This window comes from Oncorhynchus kisutch, linkage group LG4 (genome assembly GCF_002021735.2).
Source record: "Oncorhynchus kisutch isolate 150728-3 linkage group LG4, Okis_V2, whole genome shotgun sequence".
NCBI lineage: Eukaryota > Metazoa > Chordata > Actinopteri > Salmoniformes > Salmonidae > Oncorhynchus > Oncorhynchus kisutch.
In genome coordinates this window covers 33632189-33651803 of record NC_034177.2, presented here as the reverse complement: position 1 = coordinate 33651803, position 19615 = coordinate 33632189, and the positions used below count along the sequence as shown (strand labels likewise).

Below are 19615 nucleotides of genomic sequence, written 5' to 3'. Positions count from 1 at the left end.
ATTTAACAAAAGCGCATTTGCAAAAAATGCACAATCGTTGCAATGTACCCAACCATAAACATCAATCCCTTTCTCAAAATCAATACACAGAAGTATATATTTTTAAACCTGCATATTTAGTTCAAATAAATGCATGTTAGCAGGCAATATTAACTAAGGAAATTGTGTCACTTCTCTTGCGTTCTGTGCAAGCAGAGTCAGGGTATTTGCAACAGTTTGGGCCTCCTGGCTCGTTGCGACCCGTGTGAAGACAATTTCTTACGAACAAAGACCATAATTAATTTGCCAGAATTTTACATAATTATGACATGACATTGAAGGTTGTGCAATGTAACAGCAATATTTAGACTTAGGGTTGCCGCCCGTTCGATAAAATACGGAATGGTTCCGTATTTCACTTTATAGTTTCACAATTATAGTTTCTGGATTTGACCATATTAATGACCTTCTTACGCCACTCGACAACATTCCGCTGAAAAGGCAGCGAGCGAAATTTTTTAATATTTTTTAGAAATATGTAACTTTATAACATTAACAAGTGCAATACACCAAATGAAAGATAAACTTCTTGTTAATCTACCCATCGTGTCCGATTTCAAAAAGGCTTTACAGTGAAAGCACAAAATATGATTTAGGTCAGAGCCAAGCAACAAAAACAGCAATTTTTCCAGCCAAAGTTAGGAGTCACAAAAAGCTGAAATATAGATAAAATGAATCACTAACCTTTGATGATCTTCATCAGATGACACTCATAGGACATCATGTTACACAATACATGTGTTGTTCGATAAAGTGCATGTTTATATCCAAAAATCTCAGTTTACATTGGCGCGTTACGTTCAGTAATGTTTTGCTTCCAAAACATCCGGTGATTTTGCAGAGAGCCACATCAATTTACAGAAATACTCAAAATAAACATTGATAAAAGATACAAGTGTTATTCACAGAATTAAAGATAGACTTCTCCTTAATGCAACCACTGTGTCAGATTTTTTAAAAACTTTACGGAAAAAGCACACCATGCAATAATCTGAGTACGGCGCTCAGAGGACAAAACAAGCCAAAGAGATATCCGCCATGTTGGAGTCAACAGAAGTCAGAAATAGCATTATAAATACTCACTTACCTTTGATGCACTCCCAGGAATCCCAGTTCCACAATAAATGTTTGATTTGTTCGATAAAGTTCATAATTTACATCCAAATTCCTCCTTGTTGTTAGCGCGTTCAGCCCAGTAATCCAACTTCATGACGCACGAGCAGACGAAAAGTCCAAAAGTTCCGTTACAGTCCGTAGAAACATGTCAAACGAGGTATAGAATCAATCTTCAGGATGTTTTTAACATAAATCTTCAATAATGTTCCAACCGGAGAATTCCTTTGTCTTCAGAAATGCAATGGAACGCGAGCTAACTCTCATGTGAACGAGCGTCACGAGCTCGTGGCACTCTTCGAGAACACTGACTCAAAGAGCCTTTATGAGCCCCCACTTCCTAGTAGAAGCATCAAACAAGGTTCTAAAGACTGTTGACATCTAGTGGAAGCCTTAGGAAGTGCAATTTGACCCAATAGACACTGTGTTTTCGATAGGCCAAGAGTTGAAAAACTACAAAACTCAGATTTCCCACTTCCTGGTTAGTTTTTTCTCAGGTTTTCGCCTGTTCTGTTACTCACAGACATCATTCAAACAGTTTTAGAAACTTCAGAGTGTTTTCTATCCAAATCTACTAATAATATGCATATATTAGCAACTGGGACTGAGTAGCAGGCATTTTACTCTGGGCATGCTTTTCATCCAAACGTGAAAATGCTGACCCCTATCCCAAACAGGTTTTAATGAGCAAAGGCTCGTATTTCTGTGTTTATTATATTATAATTTAGTCTATGATTTGATAGAGCAGTCTGACTGAGCGGTGGTAGGCAGCAGCAGGCTCGTAAGCATTCATTCAAACAGGACTTTACTACATTTGCCAGCAGCTCTTAGCAATGCTTGAAGCACAGCGCTGTTTATGACTTCAAGCCTATCAGCTCTCGAGATTAGGCTGGCAATACTAAAGTGCCAATAGTCAAAGGTATATGAAATACAAACCGTATAGAGAGAAATAGTCGACGTGTCATAATTCCTATAATAAATACAACCTAAAACTTCTTAACTGGGAATATTGAAGAACTGGGAATACTGAACCACCAGCTTTCATATGTTGTCATGTTCTGAGCAAGGAACTTAAACGTTAGCTTTTTTACATGGCACATATTGCACTTTTACTTTCTTCTCCAACACTGTGTTTTTGCCTTATTTAAACCAAATTGAACATGTTTCATTATTTATTTGAGTCTAAATAGATGTTATGTATTATATTAAGTTAAAATAAAAGTGTTCATTGAGCATTGTTGTAATTGTCATTACTACAAATATATATAAAAATCATCCGATTAATCAGTATCAGCTTTTTTTGGTCCTACAATAATCGGTATCGGCGTTGTAAAGTCATACATAATCGGTCGACCTCTAGTAGTGTGTACAGCCGAGTACATCATTGGGGCCCAACTCCCTGCCATCCAGGACCTCTATACCAGGAGGTGTCAGAGGAAGGTCCTAAAAAGGGTCAGACTCTAGCCACCCAAATCATAGACTGTTCTCTCTGCTACCACATGGTAAGCGGTACCGGAGTGCCAAGTCTGGGACCAAAAGGTTCCTAAACTACTTCTACCCACAAGCCATTAGACTGCTGAACATTTAATCAAATGGCTACCCAGACTATTTGCATTGATCCCCTTTTTTGTTGTTGTTGCACTGACTCTCTTCCACTGGCTCTATGCACACTTACCGGGCTCTACCCACAAACTCACACATACTACACTGACACACCAACACACACACACACACACACACTTTTTGGGCAAGCCTGGGCAGGTTGTGGAAGGTTCCTGTTGGTGAATAATGTACCTCTGGCCTCCAGGGCTGTGGGGTGTAGCTGGAACGCCAGGCTTCTGAATAATCCTCCCCCACATCACCTCCAACCTGGAACACACAGATGAGGTAACTACTTTTCTGGGTTTTGTGATAGGTGTGTATGGAAAAACTGGTATGTGACAAATTCTGTCTCCCACTCTCCCTTACCCTCCACTCCAAACTCTCTCTCTCTCTCTCTCTCTTCTTCTCCCCCTATCCTTACCACTCTTTCTTGGGTAGGTCTTCTCCTGGGACTGCCCTCAATGGTAGGACTGAAACCTGTAGCAGAGAGAGAGGGAGAAATGTTAAGAAAGAAAGGGAAACAAACTGCCACTCTAAAATTAGGAGTATTTACAAGAAACAAACAAACAAACACACACACTTTATCTCCTTTTGGTTTCTAGTTCAAAGTTAAATCATAGATCTAACTCTAAACACACAATCAGCTGGTCATAACAATGGAAATGACACATACGAATCTGAACATACTGCACACACACACATGCACACTTGAACACACTCTTTGCTTCCCGTACAACCCTCTACTGCTGATGTTCCAACAAGTGTCCTCTGCTTGATTCAGGGTCATGTTAACCCGCTGAGCTAAAGGCATCGGGTCTGGTAAACAACAACAGCCTTCTGGACTCAGAAACACTAGCCAGGTGTGTGCGCACACAAACAAACAAACAATACAATTAGGCTACCCTGTGTGTATTTATAGAGGCAGTGCTACAGGGTTAGCGTGTGTGTGTTTGGGGGGTTGCAATGGGGAGAAAGAACTTTAAGTACTGGTAGTCTGGAAGTCTGTAATTATCACCAGGGTGGAGACACACACAGGGTAATTTTAGAGTGGTAGTTGAGGACAGAAAAAGAATGATATTTTTAACTCAAGGAATAAAATATTCTATCCCCTTCCTATCTCCCTTCTCATGTTTGTATGTCTTTCTCTCCTCTCCCTGTTCCTCCCAACTTCTCTGCACTCTCCTCTCCTCTGGCTAAGTGTGTGGGCACATAAACAAATCTACAACATCTGTCCTAACACTATGCACACAAAAACCTGCACAAACATACATATGTTAAGAGGGTGATGTCCTCGCTCCTGAGAATAGCCCCATCTGAGGAGGGGGCTCAGGAATGCACTGTGTGTGTTTGTCCAGAGGGAGGTGTATTATTAATTTTCTCTTCTTCACAAACACACACCTGTGTGTGTGTATTGACAGCAGGGTTCCAAAGCCCTGTTCCCTCCAGGCCCAGGTATGAGGCTACCACTGTTACAAACGAATGTGTGTGTGTGTGTGTAGACAGCAGGAGAAAAAGGACAGTGGGAAAGAAAAGCCATCCACAAAGACTAACATCTACATGTAAAGGAAGTCACACCGCTTGATTAGCAAGTACCACTTCCTTCTGATTAGGCTCACACCGAGGCTCGAACCGAGGCCCTCTGCCTTGCTAGAACCTTAGGGTTGTTGGCACTGAAAAATTCCCCCCAAAAGTTGTTGCAAGAACCCCAAAGGAGCTGGGGTTCATCGAGGATCCTCTTTAGTTCTTGGGGGTTCTTGCAGGAACCTAACTGCTCAACAGAAACATTTTGATTTGAATTTGAGACAACGGCTGGTGCAGGTACTTAATAAAACTGCTTAGGGATAGGCATCCCGTCAACGGGACAGTTGTAAATCATGCAGCGCCTTCTGTCACGATCGCAGATTTTAGAGAAACAACAAATGTCGGTACATACAAGTGTCTTATATTGGCTGAATGCTTAAATTCTTGTTAATACATCTATTACTGCAAAATAATGACATGCTATTGTTTGAGAGCTCCTAACAACAAAACACTTTTTTCACTGCAATAGGTTTGATAAATTCACCTCTAAAGGTTAAATGTGTACTTACATTCTGAAATCTTGCTCTGATTTATCATCCAAAGGGTCCCAGATATAACATGAAATGTCGTTTTGTTAGATAAAATCCTTTTTCATAGCCTAAAAAGGTCCACATAGCTATATAGTCCATATAGACTTCACTATATCATTAGGGGTGTAGTATATCCTATAGGACACCATATTTGGTCAGAGAGCGACGCCTTCATTGCACGCTGATGACGCGGGCGGTCTTCACTTGATCAACTGTAACTTTGTCAAATAAGCACCAATCAGGGTCAAACAAAGCTAGCTAGATAGCCAATGAGCTGGGCTTTTTGGGAGTAAAGCCCATTCTGCGACAGAAACACTATCAGAATTACAACTAGAGTGAAGGCTAGTTGTACCAGATCTATTGTGTTATATTCTCCTACATTTCCACAAACTTCAAAGTTTCCTTTCAAATGGTATCAAGAATATGCATATCCTTGCTTCAGGGCCTGAGCTACAGGCAGTTAGATTTGGGTATGTCATTTAGGTGAAAATTGGAAGGAAAAAAGGGGGCCTATCCATTAACTGAAGAATTGAAAGATCTCAATTTAAGGTAACGTTTCTCCCTTGTATGACATACATTTATATTGTTTATGATGATACCATCTATCTTTTCATATTTGTGAAAATGGATGTGTTGTTTGACACTTATCTCCCTTATAAAATCCTTTCTAAAACAGAATGTGCACAATTCAATGGATATCAATCAACAAAGAGGTAAGAATATCCTAAAGGCTATAGATGCATAGGGCGCAGGTGACTGCTCCCTTTTGTGTGTGTGTGTCAGCAAGTATACTGATGAGGATGCACATAAAGGTACTGTGTGTACAATTGATATTGGTTTGCCTCAATGTTATGCAGATCACATGTATCATCTACAGTTAATGTTTATTAATGGTTTCTCTAAAACCTTACAGGACTCAGTCTCATCAGCCATTTTCCTCCTCCCTTACCTCTTCAATGAACAACCAAGAGGCCTCTACATTATGGACAAGGAAGGCTATGTGTATGAAAACCATTTTTAAAAGTGATGTTTTTTCATTCACATTTATCACAAAAACCAAGGTATGAATACTGTTGTGCACCTTTTGTTAATAAAAACACATTTTATTTGTAACATGCACCAAATACATGTGAAATGCTTACTTACAAGTCCTTAACCAACAATCATCTGTATAATTGTAATTGTTAGTATTCAGACTTCACCCTCCCTACACCTCGAATGAAAATCTGTTTGATCACTATGCACTGCAAAATCATTCTGGCTATGGATAGCCAACAGAGGACATCAACATGCCAGAGGATGCACCCATTGGACTTGGGGCTCTGCTCATATATATATATATATATAATCTGCTTTTCCATTAAAATCATAATAAACACTGACAACTAAAATATTGTGATGCTGATTATTATTATTAACAATAATAACAACAATAATAATGCTTAAAAATAAACCCTCTTCGATGAACCATTAATGGGGGTTCTTTGAAGAACCACCGTTCTTCTTCGAATAACTTATAGGGGTTCCCCCGCAGTTTCAATTTGAAGAACCCCGAAAATATTATCCAGAAACGTTTTCACTTTAGAGTGTAAGGAACAAAACTACCAGTACACCTACACAGGGCCGGTTCAGGGCATAAGCGGTCACTTAGGGCCCCCGACACAATTTTTTTTTTTTGTAAGTATGGAAGAATTAATCATTGCTGAATAACAGCTGGGCATGCAGGGCATGTGCCTAGGAGCCCAGGCCTCCAGGGGGCCCCTATTGATTTTGTTATTCATTCTCATTCAAATGTCATATTAGCATATACTGCGGCGGCAGGTAGCCTCGTGGTTAGAGCGTTGGACTAGGAAGGTTGCAAGATCGAATCCCCAGGCTAAAAATCTGTCATTCTGCCACTGAACAAGGCAGTTAACACACTGTTCCTAGGCCGTCATTGAAAATAAGAATTTGTTCTTAACTGACTTGCCTAGTTAAATAAAGGTTTAAAAAAATGCATTCTTCATTACGAAATGTGCAGGAAAGTAGCTGTAAAAATGCAAGTTTTATCCCTGCCCAATGGCAAAATGACTAGAAGTGCATGAAATGTGTTATACAATTGCAATGTTTTCTCAATGCCATGGCAAAATGTGTAGAATTGCAGAGAATTTTCTTTAAAACGTACATTTCTCCCCAACGACAAGAGGGGGAACACTAAAATGTTTTACCCCAAGGTAGGGGCCCCCCAAACCAAATCTCGCATAGGGCCCCCAAAAGGCTAGAGCCGGCCCTGCACACACATGCACAGTGCATTCGGTAAGTATTCAGACTGCTTGACTTTTTCCCCATTTTGTTACGGTAGAGCCTTATTCTAAAATGTATCATTACATTTTTTTTCTTCTTCAATATATACACAATACTTCCGAATGCGCACGAACACACACACACACACACACACACACAAGATGATCATCATAGCAACGGTTCAGATGGCCAATATAGCCTACTCACGGCTATTGGTGATCCTCCACACACTAGTAGCTACAAACTCCTGATAAACAGCGAAAGCTCCCAGCATCAGCAGGGCTAAGAACAGCAGATGTTTCCGACTCCGTCTCAGCTTCTTCAGCGGGAAGACCAATTTGAACATGTTGATTGATCTCCCTGCTGCTTGCTCCAGAGTACTCAGTCAGTCATTGATTCTGCCACCGTGAATTTAACGGCTTTGTTCGGCAAAGTTGGACCAGACTGACCACTCGTCAGTCTCGCGACCCTGTTCGTGACACACCTGCGGCGCCCCCAACACTCCCACCTAGCAATGGTCCCGAAACAGTTTTTATTTCATCCCGTAAAAAAACCGCGCTGGCTTCGGCTGCTCTGACTCGAGTGCTATCTTGGATTTAACCGAATCGACACTGGCACGTGGGTTGTCTGACTAGGCTGCAGAACGAATTAAACAAAATGCCTACCAACCCACTGCACATGCACACAGAACACGGACAAACAGATTGCGCACCCGGACAGCGATAGAGATTTAGGGGTGTGGTTACGTGGCCCATATCTAATTCGCAGCCAGTGGCACAGGTAGTTTCGGGAATCCTTGGGACTAGGTTTAAAATGGTAAAGGTTAGGTTCAAGGTTCAGGAATGTTCAAGGATATGGACGTAAAAAAGGATGACCCCATATAGATAGATTATATATGTGTGTGTGTGTGTGTGTGTGTGTGTGTGTGTGTGTGTGTGTTCGTGCGCATATTATAGATTACCTGGGAGACATAGGCCTGTCACATGATCCCACATGACCTTGATTCTAATCTGTTCTTTGTCAAAACTTTTGTTACACAGTCTAGCAGATAGTGTACTGTATATTTGTGAGAGTGTACCAAAGACACACCCCCCTTTACATCTGAATATTTTCAATACCAGTGGATGACTTATTATATGGTTTTAAATGAGGTCAAGTCAATATATGAGGCAGCAGCACCACACCTGTTAAATGTTTTTGTAATACAGTGTTTTGTTGTCATAGTCAAACTAACTACACATCAGGATAACAGCCCTATCGCTGGGGATTGAGTAATCTATGTCAGTGTGTTTGTGTGTGGCAGCCTGTGTGTGTTTTATCAGATGAGAGAGTACCCGTAAAATGTCACGCCTTGGCGCTCAGTGTGTGTTTTACCCAGCAGTAACCCTCAGTGGTGTTAAGTACTTAAGTTAAAATAATTCTTTAAGTAGTTTTTTTGTGTGTATCTGTACTTTACTATTTCTATGTTTGACAACTTTTACTCAGTGGTGTAAAGTACTTAATTAAGTAGTTATTTTGGGTATCTGTACTTTACTATCCTATTCATATTTTTGACTACTTTTACTTTTACTTCACTACATTCCTAAAAAAATCATGTACTTTTTACTCCATATATTTTCATTGACACCCAAAAGTACTTGTTCCATTTTGAATGCTTAGCAGGACAGGAAAACGGTCCAATTCACACACTTGTCAAGAGAACACGTGGTCATCCCTACTGCCTCTAATCTGGCGGACTCACTAAACACAAATACATCGTTTGTAAATTATATCTGAGTGTTGGAGTGTGCCCCTGACTATCTGTCCATTTTCAAAACAATCAAATGGTCCCATCTGGTTTGCTTAATATAAAGAATTTGAAATGATTTTTACTTTTACTTTTACTCTTGTATAGTATATTTTAGCAATTACATTAACTTTTGATACTTAAGTTTATTTAGAACTAAATACTTTTAGACTTTTGCTCAAGTAGTATTTTACTGGGTGACTTTCACTTTTAATTTAGTAACTTTCTATTAAGGTATCTATACTTTTAATCAAGTATGACAATTGGGTACTTTTTCCACCACTGCTTTTACTTCACTACATTCCTAAATAAAATGATGTACTTTTTACTCCATACATTTTCCCTGACACCCAAAAGTACTCGTTACATTTTGAATGCTTAGCAGGACAGGAAAATGGTCCAATTCACACACTTATCAAGAAAACATCCCTGGCCAGCCCTACTGCCTCTGATCTAGAGGACTCACTAAATGCAAATGCTTCGTTTTTTAAATGATGTCTGAGTGTTGGATTGTGCCCCTGGCTATCAATACATTTTTTACTGTCTGGTTTGCTTAATATAAGGATTGGAAAATTATTCATATTTTTACTTTTGATACTTAAGTACATTTAAAACCAAATACTTTTAGACTTTTACTTAAGTAGTATTTTACTGGGTGACTTTTAAGTTTACTTTCTATTCATTTTCTATTAAGGTATCTTTACTTTTACTAAAGTATGACAATTGGCTACTTTTTCCACCCTTTGTGACCCTGGAGAGGCAGATTGTGTTAATGCCGTAACAGGTTAGCTTCAATTCTTCAATCTTCATACATAATTATTTTTATGCTAGGTTGTAAGGGCATATGTTAGAAAATAAGAACCCTAACTCATGTAGCTCAATATTCAATTCATTCAGCGGGAATCTCTATTCCGTTACATTAATGTCAAAGAGCAGGTGAAAGCTAATATCTGGGCTCGGCCTCCATCATGTTGCTTTAACCTGTCCTGCTTTCCCCTTCTTTCTCTCCAGCCATAGCATGTGATCTTCATCTGTTTACTTATTATTTGAGATGGAAACTAGGACACCGGTGTGTGTGTGTGACCGAAACAGGAAGTAGAGACACCTGATAATGTCATGGCCTATCATTTTCCATATGCACAAAAAGCTTATTTCTCTCCAATTTTGTGCACAAATTTGTTTACATCCCTGTTAGTGAGCATTTCTCCTTTACCAAAAGAATCCATCCACCTGACAGGTGTGGCATAACAAGAAGCTGATTAAATAGCATGATCATTACACATTTCCCACAAAGTGCCGGGGACAATAAAAGGCCACTCTAAAATGTGCAGTTTTGTCACACAACACAATGCCACTGATGTCTCAAGTTTTTAGGGAGCGTGCAATTGGCATGCTGACTGCAGGAATGTCCACCAGAGCTGTTGCCAGACAATTGAATGTTAATTTCTCTACTATAAGCCGCCTCCAATGTCGTTTTATAGAATTTGGCAGTACGTCCAACCGGCCTCACAATCACAAACCATGTGTATGGTGTTGTGTGGGTGAGCAGTTTGCTGATGTCAACATTGCGAACAGAGTGCCCCATGGTGGTGGTGGGGTTATGGTTTGAGCAGGCAAAAGCTACAGACAACAAAGACATTTGTATTTTATCTATGGCATTTTGAATGCACAGTGATACCGTGACGAGATCCTGAGGCCTAATGTCATGCCATTCATCCGCTGACATCACCTCATGCGACAGCATGATAATGCACGGTTCCATGTCGCAAGGATCTGTACACAATTCCTGAAAGCTGAAAATGTCCCAGTTCTTCCATGGTCTGCATACTCACTAGACATGTCACCCATTCAGCATGTTTAGGATGCTCTGAAATGCCGTGTACCACAGCGTAATCCTGTTCCCGCCAATATCCAGCAACTTCGCAAAGCCATTGAAGAGGATTGGGACAACATTCCAGAGGCCACAATCAACAGCCTGATCAACTCTATGCGAAGGAGATGTGTTGCACTGCACACCAGATAGACTGGTTTTCTGACCACGCCTCTACCTTTTTTTTTTAAACAGTATTTGTGACCAACAGATGCATATATGTATTCCCAGTCATGTGAAATCCATAGATTAGGGCCTAATGAATTTATTTAAATTGACTGATTTCCTTATATGGGAAAGGAAAGGGGGGATACCTAGTCAGTTGTACAACTGAATGCCTTCAACTGAAATGTGTCTTCAGCATTTAACCCTCTGAATCAGAGAGGTGCGGGGGGCTGCCTTAATCGACATCCAAAGGAACAGTGGGTTAACTGCCTTGCTCAGGGGCAGAATTACTGATTTTTACCTTGTCAACTCAGGGATTCGATCCAGCAACCTTTCAGTTACTGGCCCAACACTAACCACTAGGCTACTATTTTCATTTTAAATGTGGCAAATAGTACTTCAATTAAAAAAATTATGCAAACTGGATTTTTGCATTACAGTTTGTCTGATTATGCACGCATAAATGGTCAAATAAATTGCGAATGAGATATTGATTTATCTTTACCCAATTTACATTTTTAATTTTGGCAGCTATACGCTTCCATACAATACAAGCTCACAAGACTGGTTTATTTAAAGTTTAAATGCAATGATCGTGAAAATTGCTTCTTTTGATTTTTACTTGCATTTTCCTATATCTGGGTACTCTGATCAGGTTGTAGATATACTGTACTATACAAGGCCTCGCAGACTGCTAACTGATGTCGATTTCCATTAAGGAAGCCTTATGAAGACAGTTTAGAGTTGTGAGTGCAATTATATTTTTGTGAAAATGTATTATTTATCTAAAACAAGCACTTTCCTACCTAGATACTCTGGCTAGGCTGTAGATATACCATACATACTCAGATATGGTGAAAATTGATTATTCATAAAGATACATATTTTCCTCTAATGCGCTTGTATGGTATAGACAAAGCATTAGGAACACATGCTCTTTCCTTGACATAGACTGACCAGGAGAATCCAGGTGAAAGCTATGATCCATCATTGAGGTCACACACTTCAAATCAGTGTAGGGGAGGTAGGGGGAAGAGAAGCAGTGGCATAAAGTATTTAAGTACAGATATTTTAAAGTACTACTTAAGTTATTTGGGGTATCTGTACTTCACTATATATGACAACTTTTACTTAACTACATTCCTAAGAAAATTTACTTTTTACTCCATACATTTTCCATGACACCCAAAAGTACTGATTATATTTCAAATGCTTAGGACAGGGAAATGGTTTAATTCACACACACTTCAACAGAACATCCCAGGTCATCCCTACTGCCTCTCATCTGGTGGACTCACTAAACAAAAATGCTTTGTTTGTAAATAACGTCCGAGTGTTGGTGTGCCCGTCTATCCGTAAAAAAAAAATAAGGGAAACAAATGGTGCCATCTGGTTCTCTTAATATAAAGGAACGTACATTTATTTTACTTAATACTTAAGTATATTTAAATCCAAATACTTTAGACTTTTACTCAAGTAGTACTTTACTGGGTGACTTTTACATGAGTTATTTTCGATTAAGGTATCTTTACTTTTACTCAAGTATGACAATTGGGTACTTTTTTCACCACTGGGGAGATGCATTTCGGGGGGGCAGAAGATGCATTCCTGATTTAACAGTTGGCCAAAGAAAGTTGTATTGTACAAAACATGTGGATACACAAAAACAAGAGTTTGAGTCATTTCTGTTTATTAGATCCTACAGAGAACCAACCGTAATGCTCCAATCAGAAAGACCCCCCCCATCAACACAAGAATTTGACACCCCAAACCCCACCCACTGACCATTCTCACTCCCTAGCTGCTCCGTCCTGTTCCAACACACTTGATTCTACAAACCAACTGCTATACAGGACTGTGATTAGCCGAATCAGGTATTATTCTAGAGCCAGGTCCGCTGGAGCTGGATGCTGTAAGTCTGCATCTCAAATGACACCCATTATCTATATAGGGCACTACTTTATAGCAGCCTCCTCAGGTTAGACACAGGGCACTGGTCAAAAAGTTGGACATATGTCATCTACAGGGTATTGAGTGTGATTTGGGATGCAGCCATAGACTATAATAAGACTATATATGTAATCTGACTGAGCTTTATACTGGCTGAGTTCGACCAGGAGAAGCTGCTAGTTCATATCAGCTACTACACACACACACACACACTTTCCAGTCGTGAAGTAAATCATCCCATTAAGAACAGTTAAAGAGAGAAATCATAAACCCAAGGTAAGAACATACAGTGTTTGAGAAGCAGAGAGCAATTGTTTAGTGAGCATGACTTCTGCTAGAGAGGGTGCTGCTACGGTCAGCAGACACAGTCGCACACACACAGGGAGCAGACCCCAGGAATTGATTAGTTGGCCTTGGAAGGGGGGGTGGGGGGGTGATTACACACATCTAGTACTGAGCTTCCAACTCCATTAAGCAAAGAAGTCTGAGTAGGGGCGTGCAGGGAGGGGGCAGCCTGCTACATGCTAACCAGAGGGAGGGGGAATCCTTTTAGCCACACCTCTGGAGTGCAGTCAGCTACAGAAGGCCCACCCAGCCAGCTAGCTGCCATGATGATAGCACACAGACACACAGGAGATACAGTCGAGCCATGGACACACATGCACTTCTCTCAAACACACTAACACTTTCTCTCTTTAGAAACACAAATGTCTGAAGTTAAAAGTCTTCATGACAGACAGACTACCACATCTGTCTCCAGCAGTCATTACTCCTGTCCTCCACTCTCCTCCACCTCCATCCCTCCTCCGTTCTCCATCCCCTTGTCAGCCTCCTCCTGATCATCACAGCAGAGAGAGTAAGAGAGATATTAATACAGTTTAGTTCAATGTTCAGAGGTGATGTAGCTTCATAGACAGGTTGGCTGACAATGTCATGAAAATGATGAGTCTGTGGCCAGGAGGTGTGTGTGGTTATGATTCTGAATGGTCAGATAGCTAGCAACAACGACAAGCTGCTACCATGTAGGGAAATTGCAGGTGGCTCGTTAATGATACCATGTCTTGTTTTTAGGTGTTTTGACTGATGTCATGTCTATGCTAATATGGTTAAAATAACAATGCATTTGAGAGACATGTGCTCATAATGCAAATGTATTTATGTTTTCAACAAACATTTGGAGACTAATTATAGTTTGCATGTTGTCAACAGTCTAAGCCAACCCAGTATATTTTGCCCCATAGTTGCGCAGTGTTGTCATGGTACCAGAATTGACTTCAATACCAGGTTTAGTATCACAATACTCAATACCACATAAACAAGACATATTAACCAAAGTCACAGAATGGCACTTGATCCAGACAGAAACTCAGCTACTGCTCTGTTCAATCGTTGGGCACCTTTCGAGTTCAATATCATTACATGACACATTTTTTTTTTTTTTTAATCAACATTTTTCAGACACAGCCATGTACAGTGCATTTGGAAAGTATTCAGACCACTTGACTTTCTACATTTTAGATTGTAACGTAACAAAATGTATCTGTTTTTTGTTTGTTTTTAAATAAAATTGTCAAAAAATTCAAAAACCTGTTTTTGCTTTGTCATTATGGGGTATTGTGTGTATATTGAGGGGGGAAAATATATATTTTATCCAATTTAGAATAAGGATGTAGAAAAAGTCAATGGGTCTGAATGCTTTCCAAATGAATCAGGCTAGGCCAATTGTGCGTCGCCCCATGGACCTCCCGGTCGTGGCCGGCTGCGACAGAGCCTGGCCTCGAACCCAGTCTCTCTGGTGGCACAGCTTAGACCACTGCGCCACCCGGGAGGCCCATAATTATACAATCAATTTGACTTTTTTTACCAATTACACAACGGTAATCATTTATTTGAATGGTAAATCTTGATTTACCCAGTTTATCAATAGAGATGTAGACTAGGCCTATCCACAATACAGGTGAAGGCATTTTCAATAGGAGTGTGTACACGCATTGAGTTATTGAGCTTGTGTTGGCTGATTTCATGGGGCTAAGATAACAAACAACCTGCTTTCCTTCCATTTTGGACTTATTATACTGATCAACAACATTTGCATAGAAGTATCTTAATTTATAAATGACTAAGTGGATCGTGCCTGATCCACTTAGTCATTTATAAATTAAGATACTTCTATGCAAATGTTGTTGATCAGTAAAATAAGTCCCAAATGGAAGGAAAGCAGGTTGTTTGTTATAATAAGCTATAATAAGGGGTCGACTGTGCTGATAGACAAACTTGATCCGCGAGACACATGAGAATTACCGAAATTAACACATTCTAATACCAAGATGTTTTTCATTTTCATGTTCTAATATCGAAAAAGTACCAAAGTTTTGGTTTACCATCAGTTTTGTTGATTAACAACCAACCTGTCTATAGGATGCTAAGTGTGAGTTAGTCTGCCCTCTGGTTGTTAATTTAAAGAACTACAGCCTTGTTCTGTGTTTTCTTCAGTATTCCATCACCACTTACATTGGGGCAAGGGGAATTGTGTGGCATGGAAGGACTAGGAACAGTGTGTAGGGGCTAAGGGCTGTTTGTCTCACCTTAGCGTCTCTCTCAGCAAACTTCTGGAACATGTTGGCATAGAGCCTCTTGTCCTTCTCATGCTGCTCCTTAATCTGTTTCTGGCACAGAGCCACCTGGAAGGGCAGAAAAACAGAGAGACCCAGATCAGACAGACAGCAGGGCATGAGATGGGGCATCCAGAAGAGGAGGGGGAAGTTTCGACCGAGGCACACAAAGACCATTCTAGTACAGTACCTGGCTTTTGGCGGCCTTGTTGCTAGGATACAGTTGTATGACACGCTGGAAGTCTGCTCTCGCCCTATCAAACTCCTTCATGGCAAACAGCGCCTCCCCCCTCCGGAATAGAGCCTTTTCATTAGTGTCGTCCAGCTCCAGGGCCTACACACAAGAATGAGAGAGAGCAGGAACCATAGGTGAATAAGTGTGGTGTGGAATATTCAGGTAGTCAGATATGTTCAGATACAGTCAGGTGTGTGTCTTCTGAGTGAGTGTACCTTGTCACAGTTGTCAAAAGTAGAGCTTGGTTCCTGTAGCTTGAGGAAGCACATGGCCAGGTTGAGGTGAGCAGCCAACCGCAGGGCTTGAGCCTTCTGCTCCTCCCCCTCGGGTAAACTTGATTCATTCTCCAGCCAGGACACAATCCTCTTATACTGGACAGACGCTTGGCGATACTTTCCTTCCTACACACAAACACATATCATATTACATCCTGTGTAAATCTGCACCAATGTTTGAAGCTACTTCCCATCACACAACAGAAACGTTAATACACACCCACCTTGAAGTACTGTGTTCCCTTCTCCTTGACAATGATGCTCTGCTCCAGTTTCTCTGCGGAGTTCATTTCCCAGGATTCCTTGGCCTGTGGAACAGGAAATACTTTAGTCAGCCAGCTAGCATATCACCTCTCAGAACACCAGACACATCTAGGGAACGTTCAGTAGGCAAAATGTGTGGAAATGCCATGAACAAAATGCAGAAGGGATGTTTCTGGACAGGACCGTCTAGTTGATATGGCTAAAGGGTCATACCTTCTCGAAGGTGGTCAGTTTGAGTTTGTACTGCAGAGTGGCTTCACCAGGAATATTGTACTTGCTGTTGCCTGTGTTTCCATAGCCATACCTTCACACACACACACACACACACACACACACACACACACACACACACACTTAGATATACAGAGCACAGGGGGCTGCTGAGGGGAGAACAGCTCATAATGGCGCAAATGGAATGGCAAACACATGGAAACCATGTGTTTAATACCATTCCGCTCCAGTCATTAACACGAGCCCGTTCTCCCCAATGAAGGTGCCACCAACCTCCTGTGATATAGAGTGCAGACAACTCGGCTAATATGCCCAGAGAACACACAATTACACATTTCTCAAAACAACATAGTATGTACACCAGGTTTGTAGTGGGTATTACTTGGGTTTGATGATGAAGAGGGACTCCTCTCCCTGCTCCATAGCCATCAGGGCTTTTTCCACTCCGCTTGGCAGACCCAGGCTTTCTCCATCTCCCAACTCAAACTTCAGCTCCCTCTTGTCAAACACCTTGCCCTCACAGCTGCCCTCCAAACACACTGCAGGGGAAAGAGAAAGATAGGTGTGAGAGAGCTGGTAGGTCTTAGTTTAGTTTGGTGTATCCCTGTTCCTTATTGATGATACGTTTGTGTGTGCGCGCTCATACCTTCTACGGCAGCTCCTTCATTAGGCTTGGTGTATCCCTCTCCCTTAGTGATGATGCGACGGATGATTCCTCCATCCTCTCCCTCAGTGATGTCCTCCCCCCGAAACTCAAACAACTCCACCTAACACACACAAAACATTCAATTTGAGCACTCTTACAAAGTCACACGTCAATGTTGGCACAGAATGTGAATCTCAAAAACACAACTTCTAAATCCCTGACAGACAGAGGGTTACCTGGAAGACAAGTGTAGCGTTGGGGGGTATCTTCGGGGGGCTGCCAGCAGTGCCGTAGGCATACTCTGGTTTACAGATCAGCTGGCTGATCTCTCCTACTTTCATAGTAGCCACTCCCAGGTCCCACGCCTTGATGACCTGGCCTACACACACACACACACACACACACACACAGTTATAGTAGCCACATCAAGGTCCAACACCTTGATCACCTGGCCTACACTAACAGACACACACCTTTGCCCAGCTCAAAGGAAAACTTCTCTCCTCGTTCACGACTGGAGTCAAACGGGGTTCCATCCAGCAGGGTGCCAACATAGTGAACAAACACCTTGTCCCCAGTCATAGGCAGCTCTGTCCCTGTGCCTTCCTGCTTCACCAACTAGAGATGGAGGTGAGGAAGAGACTGAAGATTAGTTGTGCTGTAGCAATGTATGTAGTCTAGTACACTGAACAAAAATTCAACCTAACACGTAAAGTTTCATGAGCTGAAATAAAAGATCCCAGAAATGGTTCAATACAGACAAAAAGCTTATTTTTCTCTAATTTGTTTTACATTCCTGTTCTTGCGCCTTTATCCTTTGTCAGGAGAATCCATCCACCTAACAGGTGTGGCATATCAAGAAGCTGATTAAACAGTATGATCATTACACAGGTGCACCTTGTGCCGGGGGCAATAAAAGGCCTCTAAAATGTGCAGTTTTGTCACACAAGGCCACAGATGCTTCAAGTTGAGGGATCGTACAATTGGCATGCGGGCTGCAGGAATGTCCACCAGAGCTGTTGCGAGAGAATTGAATGTTAATTTCTCTACCATAAAATGCCATTCGAGAATTTGGCAGTATGTCCAAAAAGCATTATAGAATTTGGCAGTACATCCAACCATGTTCGGGATGCCCTGGATCGACATTGTGTTCCAGTTTCAGCCAATATCCAGCAACGTTGCACAGCCTTTGAAGAGGAGCGGGCCAACATTTCACACACCACAATCAACAGCCTGATCAACTCTATGCGAAGGAAATGTGTAGCGCTACATGAGGCAAATAATGGTCACACCAGATACTGACTGGTTTTCTGATCCTACCCCCCCCCCCCCCCCTTTTTTTTTAAGGTATCTGTTTTCCTAGTCATGTGAAATCCATAGATTAGAGCAGAATGCGTTTATTTCATAACTCAGTCAAGTCTGAAATTGTTGGATGTTGCGTGTATTGGTCTCCAATGGAATGCTGCACGGTTGTTACCAGAGGCAGTTGCAGCACCTTCTGTGTGTGGTGCATACCTTAGATATATTATTGTCTCGGCCGTAGGCCAACATCATGGTGGCAAGACATTTGAACTTAAAGGTTATAGATCTGCTGGCTATCGAATATGTGGGTAGCTAGCCAGTTAGCTTGCTAACCAAGTCCAACATATTTATCGCTGGCTAACGTTAGCAAACGGCAAAACGCAAATGTTGCCAATTCAGTCGTTGTACTGCGCAAAACCATCTAAGTAGTCTTAAGTTACCCTAGCTAACCAAATGACGAAAATAAAATGTTAGAAATAGTTTAGGCTACCGTAGTTCTGGTAATATCATTCATTGCATTGGCTAGGTAAGCGAGCAAGCCCACGTTAGCTAAGCTAGCTGACTAACTAACGTAGCTTTCTCAGTTACCTTTAAAACCCCTCCATCTTTCTTCTGCGTGATATCCTCTCCCTCCATCGGGATGTTGTTCTGTTCTTCGTTGGTCACCTCTTCAGCAGTCATAGCCCTGGAGCCCCTGGCCTGAAACAATGTCTGCTGACGTTAGCTAGCTAACAATACGGCTGGCTAGCAGGGCGCAAGCTAGCTCGATAACTATGGTTCGGAAAGGAGAGCTGCGCCACAAATCAGCTAGATCAAGAATCCGTTTGTCTTGTTAGCTATATTTCGCACATTTAGCGCCAAATTATGCCGGATATCGACCGTTGTGCACCAGTCTCCAAACTGAATGTTTGCTATTGAGCTGCTTGGCTAATAAGTCAAGGGGTCCACGTTGCTGTGTTATTTGCTTAGTTCTAGCATCTGGAGGAAAAGCCGAGAACTTTCCAGATACGCAGCGAGGAAAGGGGGGTGGCGGAATTGTCATCGTCGTTTGAAGCAAGTGACTCAATTGCCGTCTAACGAAACATACATAATGTCCATTAGCTCACACATTGTTTTATGGTGTGATAAACA

The 19615-nt window shown here is 41.4% G+C and overlaps 2 protein-coding genes across 2 annotated transcripts in view; both read right to left on the bottom strand.

The window, feature by feature from the left end:
* The window catches only part of LOC109888861 (beta-1,4-N-acetylgalactosaminyltransferase 3), a 33773-nt gene extending 25859 nt beyond the window's left edge, over nt 1-7914 (bottom strand). The window contains exons 1-3 of the mRNA XM_020480028.2: nt 7356-7914; nt 3176-3231; nt 2947-3021 (exon numbers count right to left, since the gene is read on the bottom strand). Of these exons, the coding sequence (XP_020335617.1) occupies nt 2947-3021; nt 3176-3231; nt 7356-7494 (270 nt within the window). The 5' untranslated portion in view covers nt 7495-7914. The remainder of the gene's footprint in view (nt 1-2946; nt 3022-3175; nt 3232-7355) is intronic.
* A 4723-nt stretch (nt 7915-12637) lies between these two features.
* Nucleotides 12638-19615, bottom strand: LOC109889409 (peptidyl-prolyl cis-trans isomerase FKBP4-like). The gene is made up of 11 exons (XM_020480823.2): nt 19073-19615; nt 17656-17800; nt 17419-17561; nt 17183-17303; nt 16919-17075; nt 16519-16609; nt 16266-16349; nt 15982-16167; nt 15722-15865; nt 15505-15600; nt 12638-13754 (listed from the first exon to the last, which is right to left on the bottom strand). The coding sequence occupies exons 1-11, from the start codon at nt 19163-19165 to the stop codon at nt 13686-13688; spliced, it is 1329 nt and encodes a 442-aa protein (XP_020336412.1). The 5' UTR covers nt 19166-19615; the 3' UTR covers nt 12638-13685.

What these genes read in the sequence shown, in the direction of transcription:
- LOC109889409 (XM_020480823.2), bottom strand. Translation starts at nt 19,165, where the DNA reads ATGACTGCTGAAGAGGTGACCAACGAAGAACAGAACAACATCCCGATG. An exon ending in ACGCTACACTTGTCTTCCAG is followed by an intron (nt 17,304 to 17,418) that starts GTAACCCTCTGT and finishes TGTGTGTGTTAG; the next exon opens with GTGGAGTTGTTTGAGTTTCG. An exon ending in CTCTTCATCATCAAACCCAA is followed by an intron (nt 16,610 to 16,918) that starts GTAATACCCACT and finishes GTGTGTGTGAAG; the next exon opens with GTATGGCTATGGAAACACAG.